Source organism: Lonchura striata, chromosome 13 (assembly GCF_050655825.1).
Source record: "Lonchura striata isolate lonStrDom1 chromosome 13, ASM5065582v1, whole genome shotgun sequence".
NCBI lineage: Eukaryota > Metazoa > Chordata > Aves > Passeriformes > Estrildidae > Lonchura > Lonchura striata.
Window position 1 is genome coordinate 19853729 of NC_140715.1, and position 19599 is coordinate 19873327.

The 19599-nt window shown below is 60.3% G+C and overlaps 1 protein-coding gene across 6 annotated transcripts in view; it reads left to right on the forward strand.

Moving 5' to 3' along the window:
* Positions 1 to 14200: 14200 nt before the first annotated feature.
* The window catches only part of ARHGAP26 (Rho GTPase activating protein 26), a 101274-nt gene continuing 95875 nt past the window's right edge, over positions 14201 to 19599 (forward strand). For 2 of the 6 annotated variants that reach the window (XM_021541283.4, XM_077786638.2), the window contains exon 1: positions 14206 to 14529. In XM_021541283.4, the coding sequence (XP_021396958.2) occupies positions 14376 to 14529 (154 nt within the window). In that variant the 5' untranslated portion in view covers positions 14206 to 14375. Of the gene's footprint in view, positions 14530 to 15825; positions 15959 to 19599 lie in introns of all 6 variants that reach the window. The other 4 variants (XR_014958361.1, XM_085591623.1, XM_085591622.1 and 1 more) reach the window with 3 other exon arrangements.

Sequence of the window (19599 nt, forward strand, 5' to 3'; positions counted from 1 at the left end):
CTGCCGGGGCCACAGCCGGGACCCCGCGGCACTCGCGGCTGCCCCCGAGCCGGGCACTGCCACTCGACAGGGAAGTATGGATGGATAATCCGTCGCCTTGCTATTTTTTTCCTCTCATGTGATCTTGTTTTTGGACGGCTATTTTGGGGCTGGACTCCAGCCTAGGTGAAAGACAGGGATTAAATCCAGCCTCCCCCTTCCCGGAGGCCCTCCCAGGACCTGTGCCTGCCCGCCCGCCCGCGGCACGGGGACAAAGGCTGCCACCAGCTGTGGCATCGGCTGTGCCACCAGCTGTGCCATCAGCTGTGCCATCAGCTGTACCATAAGCTGTGCTATCAGATGTGCCACCAGCTGTGCCACCAGTTGTACCACCAGCTGTGCCATAAGCTGTGCCACCAGCTGTGCCATAAGCTGTGCCACCAGCTGTACCATAAGCTGTGCTATCAGATGTGCCACCAGCTGTGCCACCAGCTATGCCACCAGCTGTGCCATAAGCTGTGCCACCAGCTGTACCATAAGCTGTGCCATCAGATGTGCCACCAGCCGTGCCACCAGCTGTGCCACCAGCCGTGCCACCATCCCCGCACGCTGCCAGCCTCTCCCGTCCTGCTGCGGGGCCCTTTCTGTCCCCGCCCGCCCCGGGCAGCACTCGGAGCGCCGATGGAGGCGGGCAGTGGCGAGGGCACCGGCCCGGCCACCCTGCCACATCCCGGGGCTGGCGCTGGCGCTGCTGCGGGCTCGGAGCGCCCCGTGCCAGCAGCGTTTGCCCCTCGCTGCCCGTTTGCCCGCAGAGCAGCCTGGCAGGAAGCTGGCAGCAGATAAATACATTAAAAATATGCTCGGAGCGGGCAGCAGCCGGGCAGCGAGCCGCGGCGAGCCCGGTCCCCGCGCTGCCAGCACCCCCGATGGCAGCGGTGCCAGGAGCAGAGGGACACGAGGGGACAGGGCAGCAGGGGCACGGGAAGGGACGCGGGGAGCTCTGCTCCACGCCGTGCCAGCAGTCCGGGTCCTGCGGGCATCCTGCCCCTGCCTGCCCCGCGGTGCCCTCTGAGGACATCCTTGGGGACGCCCTGGTGCCACCCGCTCGGTGCCGTCAGGATGAACATTTTTATCCTGTTTGTGCCTTCCGACCCCCTGAATGAGAGCCGGAGGGGCCCAGTGGGCGCTGGGGAAGGGCAGCCTGGCTCAGAGGTGCGGATGTGGGCAGAGCATGGATGACAGGGGGGTGCCACCGGGCCTGCCATCCCTGCGGGCACGCCGTGCCCTGTCACGGCGCTGGTGGGAGCAGTGGTGCCTCACTCGGGTCTCTGCGGGGCTAAAACTCGTTAAAACTCCCTGCGATGGCTCTCAGGGAAAGCTGCGTTTGCCTCAGCCCAGTCTGCCCAGTCCAGACTGGGAGAATCTGGGGCTGCAGCACAGCAGGGGCAGGTGGCACGTGGCAGCAGGGGACAGCGAAGGACAGGAGCCACCCCACGAGACTCCAGGCACAGGTGGGTGTGATTTGGGTTCCAGAGAAATGGGTCGTTCCCGAGCTCTGCTACAGATGTGAAAAATTCAGGTCCAAAACTTAGACCTCACTTGTTTTTTCAGCCTATTTCTGAGTCTTTACTTTTAAACAAAATATTCTATATATTAAGTAGTATAATGTATTAAATGCAGATTAAACATGTAAAGCTATGAAAGTGTGTTATTCATATTAAATACTTGTTTAATAGTTTTCTTATTCCTGCTTTCCATTAAGCAGTTTAATGTGAAATAAGGAATTGATCTCTGACTCTTACTAGGTGCTCTGTTTTTGGGGGGACTCTCACCAAAGCTTTCCTCTTGCAGTCTCTGCAGATTAGGGCGTTTATCATAACAAGGTGAATTTTGGTGACCAGAAGCTCCTACGAAGCCGCTTTTGCCTTCACCAATCGTTGAAGAGGGAAGGGGGAAGGTGAGCGGAGGCTTTAGTGAAGGAAAAGTGAATAAAAGGACAGAGCTGGGAAACCCCGCAGCAGCGGGAGGCGCAGCGAGGCTCCGGAGCCGCCAGAGGGCACCGAGGAACCGCAGCGCCGCAGCTGGGCACAGCTGGATGGGGCGGGCACAGCTGGATGGGATGGGCACAGCTGGATTGGGACAGGCACAGCTGGATTAGGATGGGCACAATGGCAAAGTGGGGGTGATGGCCCTGCCAGGGGGCACAGCTGGAGCCTGGGCACAGCTGCTCTGGCTGTGGCACATCTGGCAGCTGTGGGGCATCTGAGGTCCACACAGGTGAGGGTGCAGCATCCCCAGCACAGCTGCAGCACATCTGGCTGGCAGCAGAGCTGCCCAGTGGCAGCGGGTGCAGCCGTCCCTGTGCACAGCTGGTGTCACACCCAGCGGACCTCTGGTGGCCCAGGGGACCTCCGGGGGCTCCCAGATCTGCTGCAGCTGCCCCAGGCGTGGCTTCTGCTCCTGTGCGGGCACGGGCGGGCTCGGGGCTCTGCCCCTGGGAGCCGGGCAGGAGCCTGAGCCTCCTTAAGGTCCTCCTGGCCTCCCCGACCCCTGCCAGAAGCTGTCGCCCAGCCGGGCAGGCACAGGACAGGGATTCTGTTTGTCTTTGCCATGGTCTTGGACGTGAGGCTCAGTCCTGGCTCCTCACCGGGATCCCTCTGGAGTTTCCCAGTCCCTGTTTCCCAGGAGGGAGCAGCCCCCCTGCAGGAATGACTCCCAGCCTTTGTGTTTTGACAAATGACCTGGGACACTGACCCCAGGGCTGTTTGCTGGGCTGGGCATTAGCTCAGAGTCAGGAGCTGCCTCCCAGGGGGCTCTCCTGGATCCCCTGCCCAGGAGGCCTGGTCTGTAATTGCATTCCAGGGAAAACAGACATCTCCTGATTCATTTAATATGTGCCATGTTGCATTTAGATATGTAACAGAGGCCCCATTACCTTAAAAGTCCTGCTGTTATCAAGTACTGACTTAATTACAGTTTTATCTAAAAATAGATCAAGTTAGCTTGACAGAATCCATTTGTCCTCCTCCCTGCAGCTCCTCTCCATCACGGCCAGCAGCAATCCCCTGGCACAGCCTTGTCCCAGGAGCTGCTGAGATCCCGGAGCACGTTTGCTGTTCTCTTGTCACAAAGTCTTCCAAACTTGCCCAACACAGAATCACAGACTCGTGAAATGGTTTGGAGTGGAAGAAACCTTAAAGCCCAACTGGTTCCAGCCATGGCAGGGACACCTCCCACTGTCCCAGGCTGCCCCAAGCCCTGTCCAGCCTGGCCTTGGGCACTGCCAGGGATCCAGGGGCAGCCCCAGCTGCTCTGGGCACCCTGTGCCACTTACATATAAACACAAATATATAAATATATATACACATTTATAAATACCTAAACACAGAGAGCCCAGCAGGCTGCTCAGGCTCAGGTTATCCAGCTCTGGCTGCTTTTATCCTCTCTGGCCTTGGCAGCTGCTGCCACCCAGGGAATTCCCGTGGGCAGGACGAGGGGCATCGCCCGTGCCCCCTTGCCATCGCTGCTGTCGTTCCCAGCTCCCACCCAGGGTGAGGCCTGCAGCCAGCACCTGCTGCTCAGCATCACCTTCCTCTTTCCTCTGACTGCTGTGTGGCTTCCACAGCTTTTGTAGCTGCCCCACTGCCCTGCAAGCCAAGCCAAGGCAGCTTTGTTCCCAGCTGGGAGCGAAGGGCTCGGGGCCGTGCCTGTCACCAGCCGTGGTGGCTCTGCAGGAAAGGTGGCAAAGTCCTGTCTGTGAACACCCCTCAGGGCTGTCCCAGCTGCTCCCTGTGCTGTGCTGGCTGCTCTCTGGCTCTCGTTTTGTTTCCCAAGTGCTTGGCAGCGGGCACAGACCTTTCTCTGCCCGTTTTGGCCCGAGCAGGACGAGGCAGTTCCCCGGCGGTGCTGCTGCCAGGTCCAGAGCTGGCTGGACCCAGGATGGACGGACCTGGGGGATCCCAGTGCTCCCGGCGAGCCCCTGGGGATGTTCCTTACGTTCCTTTGCCTCAGGAGGCTTTTGCTCCCTCGCTGGGTGGGGAGGGCAGCCCAGGACCCCGGCGTGGGGCTCACTCAGGAATGTCAGCCCCGCTCACTGCAGCGCTGGATTTTCTGATCCGAGCCCACGAGAAAAGCAGAACTGGGGTTACTGTGTCTGAGGGCCGCTCCAGGACATACCTCACTGCCCAAAATCTCCAGGAATTCCTGTTTCTGTCTTTGTCAGCGCAGCTACTTGTGCAGGCAGCGTCAAGCCGGGGCTGGGCACACAAAGCGAGGTCGGTATGAGCCGTTCCCCTGGAGCAGAGGCACCGGAGCGGCACAAAGGAATCTCTGTCCGTGCCCTGCCCGGGCATCCCGCAGTTAACCCAGAAACGCAGCTTGGCCGGCTCCTGCCTGGGCTGAGCGCGGGGCTGAGCGCGGGGCTGAGCGGAGGGAAGGTGCCAGGACCCGGCCGTGCCACCACTGGAGGGGCACTGCCCATCCTCATCCCCCTCCTCGGGGGGGATGTCCCACGCCTGAGCGCTGCCACCCTCACAGCCAGTCTGAGGGCACCGGGGGCTTGCTGGGGCTGTGCCACCCCCGCTGCTCCCAGGACACACGGACAGGCTGGCACAGGGACACACAGACAGGCTGGCACAGGGACACACGGACAGGCTGGAACAGGGACACATGGACAGGCTGGCACAGGGACACACAGACAGGCTGGCACAGGGACACACGGACAGGCTGGCACAGGGACACATGGACAGGCTGGCACAGGGACACACAGACAGGCTGGCACAGCTCCCGGCTCTTGTTTTTTCTTCCTATAATCATTACCATTAAAAGCACCAATCTGGTTTCTGGTTTCTCCTCCCTTTTCTTGTAAATCAGCCGGGCTCCCGGTCCCCTTCCTGCTCCTCCGGGGATTCCCCCGCTGCTGCCGGCCCCTGGGGACCCCCAGGGCACCTCCACCTGCCACCCTTCCCTGCTCCCTGGCACTCAGAGCGGGGCACAAATGATGGGCAGAGGAGCAGCGTGGGGTGACAGCAGTGACACTGGGGGGATGCAGTGACACTGGGGGGGTGCAGTGACACCAGAGGGGTGCAGTGACACCGGGGTGCTGTGGGTCAGGCAGGGGAACCAGGACCGGCTCCTTGAGCCCCAGCCCCAGGAACAAACCCTTTGTCCGGGCTTCCGGGCACGGCTGGGATAGTTAGTGGGGATTTCCACAGGAATTTCGAGAAGCTGTTTGAAGATATTTTTAAGCAGGAAAGGCAGCGGCCTTGCCTAATCATCTAATCATGACAATTAAAACAATTTGCGTTGAAGCTAACAGGAGGGAGCTGCTGTAAGGTGGCCCACGTGTAGGGCTGGGCTCCGAGTGCTGGGAGAGGAAAATCTCCATCCAGATCTCGGCAGCAGAGGCAGAAACAGAGGGAGCAGCGAGGGCTGGGCTGCTGAGCAGCACCGGGAGGAAATGATTATTTACACAGGGACAGGCAGCGCTGCATCCCCGTTCGGGTCGTAGCGGGGCTCACGCACAGCACACATCTCTGGAGCCCCTCCAAAAAGGAAACTGGAGTTTGGTTTGGGAACTTCTGGTTCTGATTCCTGGAAACTCAGCTTCAGCTCAATTTCACAGTGGTTTGTGACATTTTTCCAGTGGTTATACAAATGCTGGGAAAACATTCCTCTCCTTGGAATTGTCTTGTGATAATATAAGCCCGCTTCGGTGGCTGGAGGTTTCATATGGCTTCACACCCCTCCAGCCCCCATCTGCCTGCAGATCCTGCCTCCTCAGGCACAGGAATCCTCAGGGGTGGCTTGTCCTTGAAACGTTTTACGGTGCAGGTGCTGAGGCCCTGGCACAGGTGCCCAGAGCTGGGGCTGCCCTGGATCCCTGGCAGTGCCCAGGCCAAGCTGGGCACTGGGGCTGGAGCAGCTGGGGCAGTGGAGGTGTCCCTGCCATGGCAGGGGTGGGATGGGATGTCCCTGAACCCCTTTGGGGTCTCTGGGTCCCTCTGCACAGGCGCTGCTGGGACAGGGAGCAGCTCAGGGGGTCAGTGCTGGTGGGACCCAGCGTGGAGTGGACTACGAACGCTGCTGCTCTGGCCACCCCCAGCTTTTGGGGGGCTTTGCAGAGCCCCGGAGCCCTGGTGGCTGCTGGAATCCTCCCTGGAGGAGCTGGGACTTGGCTCCAGCTCCCGCGAGGCCACAGGAGCTGCCATGGGACGTGTGGGTGGCCAAAGCTGTCCTGCCCTGCCTTTGGGCTTGGTGCACCTCTGGGTGCTGCCTGCTGCTGCCCCATCTCCCAGGGACACGGGTGGGTTTTTCTGGAGCAGGATGAGGGTCTCTTACCCCCCCCAGCTCCCTGGGGTCCTGCTCCTCTGCCTGGTGCTCCCTGTCCTCCCCACAGCCCCTGGTCACACCTGTGGAGTGTTCATCCACGCTGCAATTCCAGGCCCAAGCTGCCCTGTAGGACATGGAGAGAAGCTGATTTTTATGTTTGGAGAGGAAATGAGTGGCAGCTGCTTGGCTGGGCCCTAGAGGGGATTCGGTATTTCTCTCAAAAAGGAGAGTAAGAATAGGCAGACTGTTTAGCCTCTCCTGACAATGGAACTTTGTCATCTTTATAATTAACTCTGTTATTTAAATACTTCTTCCATGGATATCATTGACAATTTCATAGCCCCTGGTTCCTTTACTTTTCCATTTCAGCTTCCTGCACTGCAGTGACTCCCAAGGGCGTGACTAATTTCACTTTTCCATTTAATTAAGAGCTTGTTTCTGACTTTGTGTTTAACTGTAGCTTGGCCAGCTGCTCAATGCCTTGTCACTGCCCAAAATGCACCTGTCAGGCCTTTTCTTTTCCTCCCAGGGAATTTAGAGAACATCTATGACCAACTCTTTCTTCAAAACCATTTCCATCACAGTGAGGTGTTTTGGGTTTCCTGTATTGTGTGCTGTGTGTCCACCTCCCCCCTTAAGGAATTCACCCAAATAATCCTGAGCTTGAAACTCTTGGTACTACGTGTCACTTCTATTTTGCTGTCACTGAGCACGTCCCTGAGGGCCTGTGGTGATGTTTCCTTTGCCACTTCTCTGGCAGTTACAGGGAGTGGATTCCCTTCTTCCCCTCTCTTGCTAAATACCCAGCACCCTGCTCTCCTTGTGCCAGCAGTGTCTGGATGGAGAAGGACCTCGTGAAGCTGGTGGGCAGTGAAAATCAGGGATGAAGGCAAAGATGGTGCTGGAAGCACACCCTCCTCTCAGGGTGAGCTGTAACCTGGCCCAGAAGCAAGGGGACAGTGATCTACAGCACCACTGACCCTGCTTTGCCTGGAAGGTGAGTACAAATACAAATACACACGTGAGAACAGTGGAGTTGTGGCTGTCCCGTCCCTGGAAGTGTTCAAGGCCAGGCTGGACAGGGCTTGGAGCAGCCTGGTCCTGTGGAAGGTTGTCCCTGCCGTGGCTGGAGCTGGGTGATTCAGAAGGTCCCCTCCAGCCCACGCTGTTCTATGAAGTTGCTTTGTGTCTGCTCAACCCTTAGCATCCTGTTCAAGGTGCTCAGTGCCTGCAGCCACGGCAGCTCCCTGCCCCAGCAGTGTCCCAGCCCCATCCCTGTGCCTGAGCACCGTCCCCCCTGCAGGAGCTGTGCCCTTGCAGCCTTCCTGGGCTGCAAACCCGCCCGTGGTCACCCAGAGCAGTGCTAATGCAGAGCTCTGTTCGTGCCACACGTGTGCACAGCCCTGGTAACATTTGCAGTGGGAATGCTGCTCCAGGGGACACAGAGAGGGGTCATTGTGGCTCGGGTCCAACGGGATTTGTGCTGCTGGGCAACTGAGCCTCTGCAATCCCCCACTCAGGCACTGCTCTTTAAAAGAACGTTTCTGCTTTGTGACTTGTTCTGTGTCCCATTCCTGGCCAGAACAGGGTGAGCACAGACACCAGCATGGCAATTCTAAAAGCTGCTTCAACAGAAGGCTCTCAGGGTGCCTTTGATCATGGGTCATCAATGCCACCCCTGAATTATGGGGACACAAAGCAGACATTGAGGCTGGCAGCCAGGCTCCAGCACCCTGAGGATCATCCTGGAAACAAAAGTCAAACTTGACATCAGGCTGGGAGAAGCCAGAGGGGTTTGTGAGTATCCCTGTGCTCTGAGGAGGACCCTGCTCCGGGGTTCTTTCAGGAAGGGTTGGGGGTTCCCATTCGGACAGGAGGAGGGAGGTTTGCAGCTGAACAGGTGTTGGAGCAGAGTTTAAATCTTAATGAAGTAGCAAAAATGTAAATAAGCTGCCCCTGAAATTGGGGAAGACAAGCAGCACTCTGGGGAATTGTGCCAAAAATTGGGCAAAGTGCCACCCACGCAGTGTGACAGGAGCAGCTCACGGGTCAGGGGTACACACACCTGCCCAGGGTCTCAGCTGAAGAGTTTTCTTCTGTTTTTAGCAAGGAACCAAAGGAAATGAAACTTCCCCAGCGGCTAAAAGCACAGATGCCTCTCTCCAGCCCGAGGAGTGCCCCTGCACAGGAGCTGGGTCCTGCTCTACCTGCTCTGGCACCAGGGAGGTGAGAGGGGTGCCTCTCCTCCCCACAGCCAGCTCCCCTCGGGGGCACGGCCTGGGGCTTCACCCTGCACATTCCTGCTCTCCCTGGTGCTCCAGGTGCCCGGGAGGCACGTGCCAGGCTGGGCAGAGGTGGCACAGCGAGGACCTGGGCACGTCCAGGCAGGTGAGTGAGGCAGAGCACGAGGTGAAGCCAATTAGCTCAAACAGATGAGAGGCTCAGCTGTGGTTACAGACACGTGCTCCTGCAGGGGAGAGGAACTCATGGCCCAAGGCATGAGCACAGCATTCCCTTCATCCCTGAGCTTTCACTGCCCACCAGCTTCACCAGGGCCTCCAGGCACCGCTGGCACGAGGTTCTGCAGAGCAGGGTGCTGGGTATTTGGCAAGAGAGGGGAAGAAGAGCTGGATGTGGAGATGGCTGTGGCACCGCAGGCTGACTCACAGGAGATGGCACTGATATTTCCATTCAAGGGGAAACCAGTTCCAAAACCAGTTCCAAACCTGTGGTGTCTGGGGAGACTTGGCAGCACAAGTGGTAATGATGAGTACTGCAAAAAATCATGGGAGGTTAATGAGCATGAGCTGGGAGCTGAAGAGGGGTTGGGAGCACAGACCCCAGCCTGGTTTGCTTTTCATTTTGGGGGGATCTGTCCCCCCGCAGAGGCTCAGCTGTGTCACTGCTGTTCCCGTCTCCTGTCTCGTCTTGTCTCGCCCACCCCTGCAAATCCGCCTGAGGGCCAGGAGGAATGACTCCAAGGAGAAAAGTGAGTTGAAGGGAAAAAAAGGAATTGAGTAGGTGGAAATTCATGTGTGACTGTGAGAGGTGCAACGCAGTAAGGAAAAGTACAGCTCCGCTCTGAAATAAATAGATCTGGAATCATGTTCTACGAGAGCTCGTGAGTGCCGGGTGGAGGGAGCACTGTCACGCTGAAGTGGCACCAAGGCTGGTTGCTGCAGTCACATGGAGAGGTTTCAAACAAGAATATACCCCCAGCACATTTCAGGAGAGCACGGGAGGAGGGGAAGCCCTTGGTGTCTACCCTGGAGTTGTATTCATAGCCAAGGAAAGGTCCAAGGTCAAGGATCAGGTCTCTTGGAGGGCTGTCAGTACAACAGGTCAATGTTGCCCTTTGCTTTACAACGGGGAACTCAAGGGGATTCCTTATGATGCTCTAATGTATTATCTGGAGCAGGGCTGTTTTATTTTTGCCATATACAATGCCTCATCTGTGTCTAGCCCAATAAAAGAGTCCTGGGAGCAAGGAAGACGTGAGTGTGATATACAGCCCCATAATAAATAGACCTTGAACATTGCTGCCCGAGGGCAATTCCAAGAAACCTCTGGAGTAGCTCCTGCATTCTGGCAGTCAGCACGCCTGCTGCTGTCTCCTGGGGTTCAATGAAGTGCATTAGTGCCCAAGCTGTGGGATCTGGAGCAGGGGGTGGCTTTGCACTGTTCCTGCCCCTGTAACGTGGGTTCTGCCTGGTTTTTGCAGGTGGGTGTCACAGTGAGCCCATGGGCACTCTATTTCCCCTTCCCCATTCCCTGTGACTCTGATCAGATCACCCTGGACCCTCCTTCCTGCCCCAACGGGAGAGCCAGGGAAGCCCACCCTGCCCAAAGTCTGTACAGACCCCCGACAATTCCTGTTCGTTCTCTTTTGCCCCGCTCTCCCCTTGGACACCACAGAATAAAGAGAGCTGAACTGACATATATTGGGGTAAGAGCCTCTTTTGGAGATCTTTGCCATCTCCTGATATTCCTCCCCTCCCAGCCTCAGACCTCTGTGCCAGCCCGATATTCAGGGGTCGGTGCGAGGGGGGAAGGCCGGGTGGGAGCGCTGCTGGAGCGGGGCAGCAGCCGGGGGACCCCCGGACAGCCAGGGCTGCGGGGCTCAGCTCGGAGCCAGCCCCTCCGCGGGCTCCATCGCCCCGAGCGGCCCAGGCGGAGCCGGGAGCTGCACGGGGCCGGGGCTGCCTCCTCCCCTCCCGCTCCTGCTGTCGCCGCAGCTTTGCCGCTGCCGAGCCCGGCCGCAGGAAGCCTGCCCGGGGCAGAAGGGGCTCCCTGCGCCGCGGTGCCGGTGGCTGTGTCACACGCAGCGACAGCGGCGGCGAGGATGCGCTGCCGGGTGGAGGCAGGAGGATGCTGCGCTCAGATGAGGGAGCTGATCCAGCGGAGAGCTCACTCTGGAAAGAATTGCTGTTTTTCAAACAAACCGGTTGAATCCAGCTGGTTGCGTGACCCACCCAGAGATAACGCTGGGGAGAGCAGCTGGGGCTGGGCTGGTGCAGGCACAGAACCCCACCCTGGTTTGGGCTGGAAAGGGCTTCAAAGATCTCCCAGGTCTCGGTGGGACACCTTCCACTGTGCCAGGTTGCTCCAAGTCCCAGGAGCTCCAAGACCCTGTGCCAGGGCCTCAGCACCCTCGCAGGGAAGGATTTCCTCCCAGTATCCCATCTAAGCCTGCCCTCTGGCCGGCTCTCCCTTCCTTCCACAGCCCCCACCCCTGCACCAGCAGTTAATTGATCCAGAGTCACCCAATCTAGGTAGAAACGGCTCTTTTAAAAATGTATTTTAATGCTGGAGTAGTTTTCTGCAGATGTTTCCTGAGTGAGTGAGCTGTGGGATGTGGGCTGGTGAGTGAGGGAGAATGTGCTAATGTGTGGTCAAGGCCGGCTCGGGTGGGAGTGAGGGATTAGGGCAGCCACAGCTTTCCTCTGTGGGGAGGATGAGTGAGCACAGCCCTGCAGAGGCTGGCAGGAGGGTGGCTGTGGCCAGTGGGACGAGCTCTCAGTGGCCAGGCTTGTGTCCAGTGCTGCTGGATCCCCACACGGTGTCCAGCTGACCTGGCTCACTTGGGGGTGAGACAACCCAGCTGCTTGAAACAATAAATCAAAGCAGGCAAATATGGCAGGGATTACAGAGGGATGCAAGCTGTTGTCATCCACAGGCAGGAGGATGTGGAAGTCTGGGCCGTTTGTTTGCTTATTTTTCCTTTCAGTGATAAACGTTCTCAGGAATGTGGTGGGATTCTTGTGGTGTCCTGTGCAGGGCCATGAGCTGGGCTTGATGATCGCTGTTGGTCCCTTCCAACTCAGGGTATTCTGTGATATTCTTTTGCAGCTTGGATGCACAATCACAGGGAAATGGGGCTGGGAGAGGTCCATGGCTGTTCCTCACCAGTCCTGCTGCTCTGCTCTGCTCTGCTCTCCCAATTGGAGCTCAAACATGAGTGTCTCCTGATGAATGCAGCCAGGAGAAGGGGAGAAGATTCCTCACTGCCTGCCTGAGGCCTCAGTTCCTGTGGTGCTTCATGTGTAGCAGAGCTTTGTAAGGCCTTGATTCTGTCCTCATCAGAAAATGACAGTCTAGGCATCATCATTTTCTGTGATTCTGGAAAAGAGCTGAAAAAAAAATCAATTTCAAGCCCCAGATATTTGCATCCTCTAAGGCAGTGTCCTATAAATCTAGTTACAGGCTCTTCTCTATTAACAGTAAGTGCTGGAACGCTTTTAAATATGAACAATGGTGATGGAGAAGGATAAAACCAAAATAGTGCTCCTGTGGCTTTGTGCAGCGTAGAATTAGGGAGCATAATCCAAATAATAACATCTCATGCTTTTATGGGGCTGTGTGCATATGGCGTAAATGACAGCTCATTAAACTTTATATCCTGCCTACAAGATAAGCATGCAATTAGTATTACATCCTTTTTTATAATTAGGAGGCCTCATCCAAAAAAATGTGGCTCACAGACCATATTTGAAGGCGGTGACTCAGCCTGAATTAGGCTGCGGTGTGAGGATGGAGAGAATCGTGCTTTAGAGGGCTGAAAAAACAGAGACAAAAGGTCGAGCTGGTGTCAGGCTCCTGTGCCCACACCCACGCTCTGCAGAACGCCGGTGGGTGAAGTTTCGGAGGCCGGGCGGGGCTGGAGCCCGCGCTGCAGGCGGAGCTGGGTGCAGGACCGCGCTCCATCCTCCCGCGGCCGGCCGGAGCGCTGGCCCGGGCCCCGGCGGCGCTCACGGCTGAGCTGACAGGAATGCTCGCTGTGCCTTCCCCGGCGGGCCGGCTGGGCGGGCAAACCGGGCAACCGCGGCCCCTCGGGGATCTCCGCCAGCGTGGCCGGTGCTCAAGCCCGGGGCACGGCGGCCACCGCCGGCCCGTCCCTGCGGCCGCCGCGGGGCTCGGGGCGCTTCGCTGCCGGCCGGGCCGGGGCTTCTGCCGTGAAACAACAGCAGGATGCGAACAGAAATAAGCACAGGGAAAAGTGCCAGACGTGGGAGCCGTGCTGCTGTGCTTGTGCCGGGTTTATTGTGTGGGTATGCCCGGCCGGCGGGGCAGGCGCTGCCGGTGTGTCCCGGCGTCCCGGCATCAGGCGCACCGGTGTGTCCCGGTGTCCCGGCATCAGCCGCACCGGTGTGTCCCGGCATCAGGTGCTGCCGGTGTGTCCCGGTGTCCCGGCATCAGCCGCACCGGTGTGTCCCGGTGTCCCGGCATCAGCCGCACCGGTGTGTCCCGGCATCAGGTGCTGCCGGTGTGTCCCGGTGTCCCGCGGAGGAGCGGCTGCTCGGTGCGGCTGCGCTTTGCTCCGGGAGCTCCCGGCCGGGGGAAGGAGGTGACGAGGAAAGGAAGGAGCAGGAATTTGGCTGCTGCGCCCGGGCCAAATCCCCGGCGTGCTCCCGAAGGAAGCGGGCTGTGGGGAGAAGCACCGGGGCTGTGTGCGCGGCGACAGCCATCGTCTGGGGGGAGAACTGGTGACGGCCATCATATGTGGAGGGAAGTGTGACAGCCATCGTCCCTGGGATGATGCTTTTGGGGACACGGCGCTGGGCCAGCGCCCCACCGCCCTTCCCTGCTAGGGAATGGAATCAGGAGATTACGGGTTCATTCTCTCAGACCACACCACTAAGCCCGGGCAGTAATCTCCAGCACAGATGTGCGATGGTGGGAGCAGAAACGTGCGAGCCGCCACCCGGCCTGGCCGGAGCGGTGCTCCCGCAGGCCGGGCGCGGATTTCCCCGCAGCGGGGGCGGGCCGGGCAGCAGCGGGGCAGGAGCGGGGCAGGGCCGGGGCAGGGCCGGGGCAGGGCCGGAGCGGGGCAGGGCCGGAGCGGGGCAGGGCCGGGGCAGGGCCGGGGCAGGGCCGGAGCGGGGCAGGGCCGGGCCGGGGCCGGAGCGGGGCAGGGCCGGAGCGGGGCAGGGCCGGAGCGGGGCAGGGCCGGGGCAGGGCCGGGGCAGGGCCGGAGCGGGGCAGGGCCGGGCCGGGGCCGGAGCGGGGCAGGGCCGGAGCGGGGCAGGGCCGGGGCAGGGCCGGGGCAGGGCCGGAGCGGGGCAGGGCCGGAGCGGGGCAGGGCCGGAGCGGGGCAGGGCTGGGGCAGGGCCGGAGCGGGGCAGGGCCGACCCCGCCCCGGGCGGAGGCGGCTCCGCAGCGGCGGCGCCGGCCCAGGTGCGGGAGCGGCGGGCAGGGCACGGCCCCGCCCCGCCCCCGCAGCTGATTGGCCGAGCGGGAAAAGTGGGCGGGGAAAAGCGGTGCCGGAGCGCGCCTATTGGCTGGTGGCGGGGGGGCGTGGCGAGGGCGGGCCCGGCCCGGGCGGGGCCCCAGCGCGGCCGCAGCGGCTCCGCCCCCGCGCGGCTCCGCTCCCGCCGCTCCGCCCGGCCGCGCTCCGGCCCCGCTCCGGCCCCGCTCCCGGCTCGGCTCGGCCCGGCCCGGCCCGGCCCGGCCCGGCACCGCGCTCCCGCCGCCCGCCCGCACCCCCAGCTGCGCGCCTCGCCCTAAAAGCCCTTCCGTTTTGCGTTTCCTCCGGATTTTTGCGTGCTTTCCCCGCCGTGCCGGGCAGCATGGGGCTGCCGGCGCTGGAGTTCAGCGAGTGCTGCCTGGACAGCCCGCAGTTCCGGGAGCGGCTGCGCTCGCACGAGGCCGAGCTGGACAAGACCAACAAGTTCATCAAGGAGCTCATCAAGGACGGGAAGTCGCTCGTCGCCGCCCTCAAGAGTAAGTGCGGGGCTGGGGGCGGCCCTGCGGGACCCCGCGCCCCCCGCCCGCCGAGCCGCGCCCGCCCCGCCACGGGGGCTGCTCCATCCGGGCCCCCCGGTGTGCCGTGCTGTGGCCGGGCCGCGGGGCCGTGCCGGTTCCGGCTCCGGCGGGATGTGCTCCGGGATGTGCCTGGCCGTGCTCCGCGGGGACACGCGCGGTCCCGCTTCTGGACCCCCGGCACACGCGCGGGCCTTGTCCTGCTCCATCCCGGCACGTGTGGCCCGTCAGGGTGGGTCCATCGGGGCGTGCGGGGTTCCGGTCCTGCTCCGTCGGGATGTGCGTGGCCGTGGTCCACTGGGTGGTTCTGGTCCTCGCCCGCCAGGTCCCGGTCCGTGAGCCTCGGGGGTCGCATCCTTTGGCAGCGGTTTTCTGGGGTGGTGGGTTGGTGCCTGCCCACCCCGCTCCCCGCTCCGGTTGTCCTCTGTCCCGGCTCCGCTCGGGGTGGGCGATGCCCGGAGCCCCCCGTGCCTCTGCCCGGGCTGACCCCTCCAGTTTCTTCCTCTCCGTCTCCATGGGGAAGCGGGGGTGGCTGCAAAGCTGCAAGCCAGTGAGGTTTGGGTGGGAGGGGGATGCAGCCATGCAGGCTGTGGCTCCGGGCATGGGGAGACCCTCACCTGTGGCTGGCAGCGTCCCGGTGTTCCGTGATGCCCGGGCTGGGCTGGCTCCTGTCCCCACAGCTGGGCTGGAGACACCTCTGCATGGCTACCTGCTGCCAGTATCTTGGGGAGCTGTGCTGGGTGAGCTGCGCCCCAAGCTTTGGAGATGTTGTTTCTGCTGTTCCCTCACGGGGTCATTGGGGTTTTCTTGTGTTTAAGTTTCTTTGGCCCACACCACAGGGCATTTCCCCATCCAGGGGAGTGCCTGTACCCAGCATGCTGGCAGCACACGTGGTCACCAGTCTGTGCCATGGGCTGACAGGGGCACATCACAAACAGGTGCCATGGAGCCCCTGCAGCATCACCTGCTGTGAACCAGCCTGGCCAGGGTCACTGTGGGGGCTGGGGGACAGCGAGGTCTCCCCAGGGTGCACGGCAGGTGATGCTCCATCCATTCCCACCACCCTGTCCATTCCCAGAAGGGCTGATTCCTGCTCCCTCCCCTTCTCACACCGAGCCCCATGGGTGTAGTTCCTCTGTGCTGAAGTAGCAGCTGGTAACATCTGGCTTACAGGGACTCCCATTGTACCAGTTCTTGGCATTTGGGGTCAAACGAATCTCAAACCCGACAGCTGTGGGTGCATTTATGGCTCTGCAGGTCTGAGCTGTGTTCTGCTGTGGAGCGATTGCTGAAGGCAGCAGTGCCAGGCCCTGCCTGTAGCATTCATTTTATCCCAGAACAAATCCTACAGCGCTGCTCTTCACGGAAAATACATTTTGGGAGTGAGCTGGTGAGTCCTCAGGTGTGTGTGGGCTTGGTCAGTTAGCTTGTGGCAGGTGCTGGCTGAGGTGAGCAGCCACCCTGGGCAGGCTGTGTGAGGTGTTTTGGGGTGTGCTGTGAGCCCCTGTGGGCTCAGGGCTGCTGTGCCCCGGCCGTGCTGCACGCCCAGCGCCGGGCAGGAAGAACACTCGCTGGCCTCTGCAGATAAGGATGTTTTTATGGCTGAATTGTTTTGGAGCTCCTATTGAATGTGTTCCTGGATTAGCCCTTAATTCCTGCACAGGGCTGGGGGGAGTTCAGCGGTGCAGGGACGGGAATAATGCTGATTCTGCTGCAGGGTAAATCGGTGCCCAGGCGCCAGCCCTGCCTGCCCTGCCGCCACCTCCCCGGCACGTGTGGCACCAGGGTGGCCCCAGGGCTCTCTGGGGCAGGGTTTGGGCCATGTGGGGCAGGGCACTGCCTGGCAGGCTGGGCAGGGGTGTCCCCTCCCTGGCTGGGATGCTCGGCCCTCTGTGCATCCTTCTCCTGCTGTACGAGTGACCTCAGGGGCTGTGGGGCTGCTTCAGGCTGTGCTTCCTCTGACTGATCCAGTGCTGGGTGGGATCTGGGCTGGCTCGTCCCACCTGTGTCACCCTCAGTGTGTGACAGGTCTGATGTGCTGTATGAGTCCCTGCAGACCATTCCAGTGTCCAGCAGCAGGGATGGAAATGCTCCAGGGGTGGGGAGCTGCTGTGTTGCCTGTTGCTGGTTGTGTCACAGGGGCTGGGATGTCACCCCCGTGAGCCAGTGCACCTCTGGGGGACATTCCTGACTCACCAGAGGCTTGCTTTTCTTAGCCAGCTTTTATTTTTCAGTGGTGTTTCCATGTGGTTTTGGTTTGTCTCCATGGCTGGGCATGGTGGCCTTATCTCACTGCCATTGTCTCCGTGCTGCTCCTCAGCTGTTGTGACTGTGGAGCTGGGCAGGCCTGGGGGCAGAAGATCCCTGCCCCAGCACATGAGGGGTTCTGGGGGTGCCCTTGGGCAGCGTGACTGCCTGCAGCCAGAGTTCTGTGAAGTCTTGGCAATATCCTCCCTCGTTTTCCTTCCTCTTGCCTTTTCTGCTGAACATTTCACATCCTCTTTGCACGAGGGCAGGCGTGGGGAGAACGTGTAGCTCTGTGCAGTTGCTGAGGGGCCGTGGGGCTGGGGAGGAGGGGAGGAAGATGAAGAGGGAGGAAGAGGAAAAGCCCTCTGCAGAGCTGGGCAGAAGCAGCAGCACGGGCACGCAGGGATGGTGAGACTGGAGTAAGGACATGGAACAAAGTCTCTGCCAGGCTTTGCTGAAAAGGCTGCTCTGCCCTGCTTTTGTCCTCAGTGTAGGTACAGAGAGAAATAGGAATGATTCACAGCACTTTCTCCTTCCCTTAGAAGAAAGAATAAATTCAGAAGGTTGAAAATGATCCTCGTTTGCTGAAGGGCTGGTCTTGTTAAATGTCCTCAGATGCCAAGGGCATCTCTGGAGTGTGTGTGTCTGTGTGTACATAAATGCTGTTGGATCTTTTTCCCCCAGTGAGTTTCTGTGCCTGTTTCCATTGTCTCCCTTTGCTGCTTGGCTGGTATTCAGTGACCTGGTTTTCAGCAAAACGTGTCCCTCTTCCTCCCTGATCCACCATCCATAAATTATTCAGAAAGTTTTGCAGATGCAGAGACTTCAAGTGTGACATAAATAATGAACTCGAAGCCTGGATGCTGTGAAACTCGTTCTCCAGCACAGGAGCTGTGGTGACCATCAGGACCAGGGATGCTGAAGGATTTTATCCCTTTGCCTGTCCCTGTGCCTGTGTGAGGGCCAGGCAGGGAGCCAGTGGCTCGTCCCTGTGCTGGCATCACCTCCAGCCCCTGTGCTGGCACGGAGGGAGAGCTGGAGCCCAGGGTGGTGATGTGGAGATGCCCACAGTGTGTTTTGGGAAACAAACAGCACACCTAAGGAGAGAGGATGTGGGCGTGCAGGGGCTGCCAGCCATCACCTCCCCTTGCTGTAGCACAGGGCTGAGCCTGGCACCCTCCTCCTCCTCCTCCTCCTCCTCCACCTCCTCCTCCTCCTCCTCCTCCTCCTCCCTGTGTCCTCCTCCTGTGCTGCCAGGCGCCGTGTCCCATGGCCATGGGGCTGTTGTCCCCTTCAGCCACTGGGTGCAGCCTGGTGCCCTGCCACGTTTCTGCTGCTTTGTTTTCCTTCTTCCAGCTCCCAGGCACTAATTTGAAGCCACCAAACCCGTCCACGCCCCGGCTGCTGCCATGCTCCCACGGCACAAACTGCAATTTGTGTGGTGGGGCTGGGCTGGGCTGGGGGAGGCTCTGGGAGCCCCCTCCCCACGGGGGCACACGGGCTGGGCCCCGCTGGGGCTGTGCCATGGCTGGGCTCCCACGGGAGCGGTGGAGGTGCCCATGCCCAGGAGGCACAGCTGGTTTGGTGTTTTGGATCACTTTTCCTTGTGCTGGTTTCTTGGCCGGGTCACACAGAGCTGCGGCTGGCAGTGAGGAGGGACAGGACCCAGGGGGTGATGCTGGGCTGGACCTGGATCCTGCAGTGCCTGGGAACTCCTCTGGTCATGCCAGCCTCCCGGGGCACACGCTGTGGCACTGTCCCTCATGCCAGCTCTGCCCCCACCGGCGTGTCCCCACTGGCTGTGGGGAGCAGCTGGGGGTTGCCCCTGCTCCCAGCTGAGGTTTGCTGGCACAGAGGGGTGGTCTCCCTTCTGTCTGTGCCTGCAGGGTGTGATTTTAATGAGTTGCCCCCTGGGCTGACCCCTGTGTGCCTGGCCACCATGGGGAATGCCAGCAGGGCTTTTGCTGCAGCTCTGGGGTGTTTCCTGGGACACATCCTGCTCCGAGGCTGCTGGGCAGCTCAGAATGTGAAACGGGCTGGTGGGGTGGCTCCTGGTGGTGCTCCAGGCTCGGGGATGTGCTTGCACATGGGTTCTGTTCCTCAGGTCTGCAGCTTCCTGGTGAAACCAAGCCTTTATGAGACGTCTGTGCCCGTGGCAGTGCCTGTCCTGGCTGGAGCTGCCACTGGATCTGCCACAGACTGGAAGCGAAAGTGAAACTTTTGCGCAGTGTTTACTTAATTCCCTTTTCACACAAGCCAGGCTTGGGCAGGTGATGAGGAAACGCGACGGGGATTGCCCACTTTGCCACTTTGTCATTGCCTGTGCCATCCTGCTCCCCATGGCCCCTGGTTCAGCTCTCTTGGTCCCTGGGAGTGGGTCAGGCCCTGGCTCTGCTGGGCCAAGGGCAGGTAGAGCCCAGGCTGCTGTGCACTCCAGGTGCCCTCGTGTGCCTCTGCAGGGAGAAAACCCTTGGGTGTGCTGGAGCATGATCCAGTCTGGGGCTGCTGTGTAACCTGAGGTGACAGGTCCTTGTGCCACAGGTGTCTGGTGCTGGGGAGAAGGAATCCAAAGCCCATCTTACGTTATTTTCATCCTTCCTGCTCTTCTGATCCCTGAAGAAAGCAGTCACAGCCCAAACCTTCTCCCCAGCTTTGCACAGAGGGATCAAGGACCAGGGGTTTAGGTCTGGCCTTTCCAGGAGCAGCCCCTGTTTGTGCAGGTGAGAACCTGAGTGCTCAGAGCTGTGCCCCTGCCCAGCAGAGCGCTGGGCTTTGCAGGCTCCA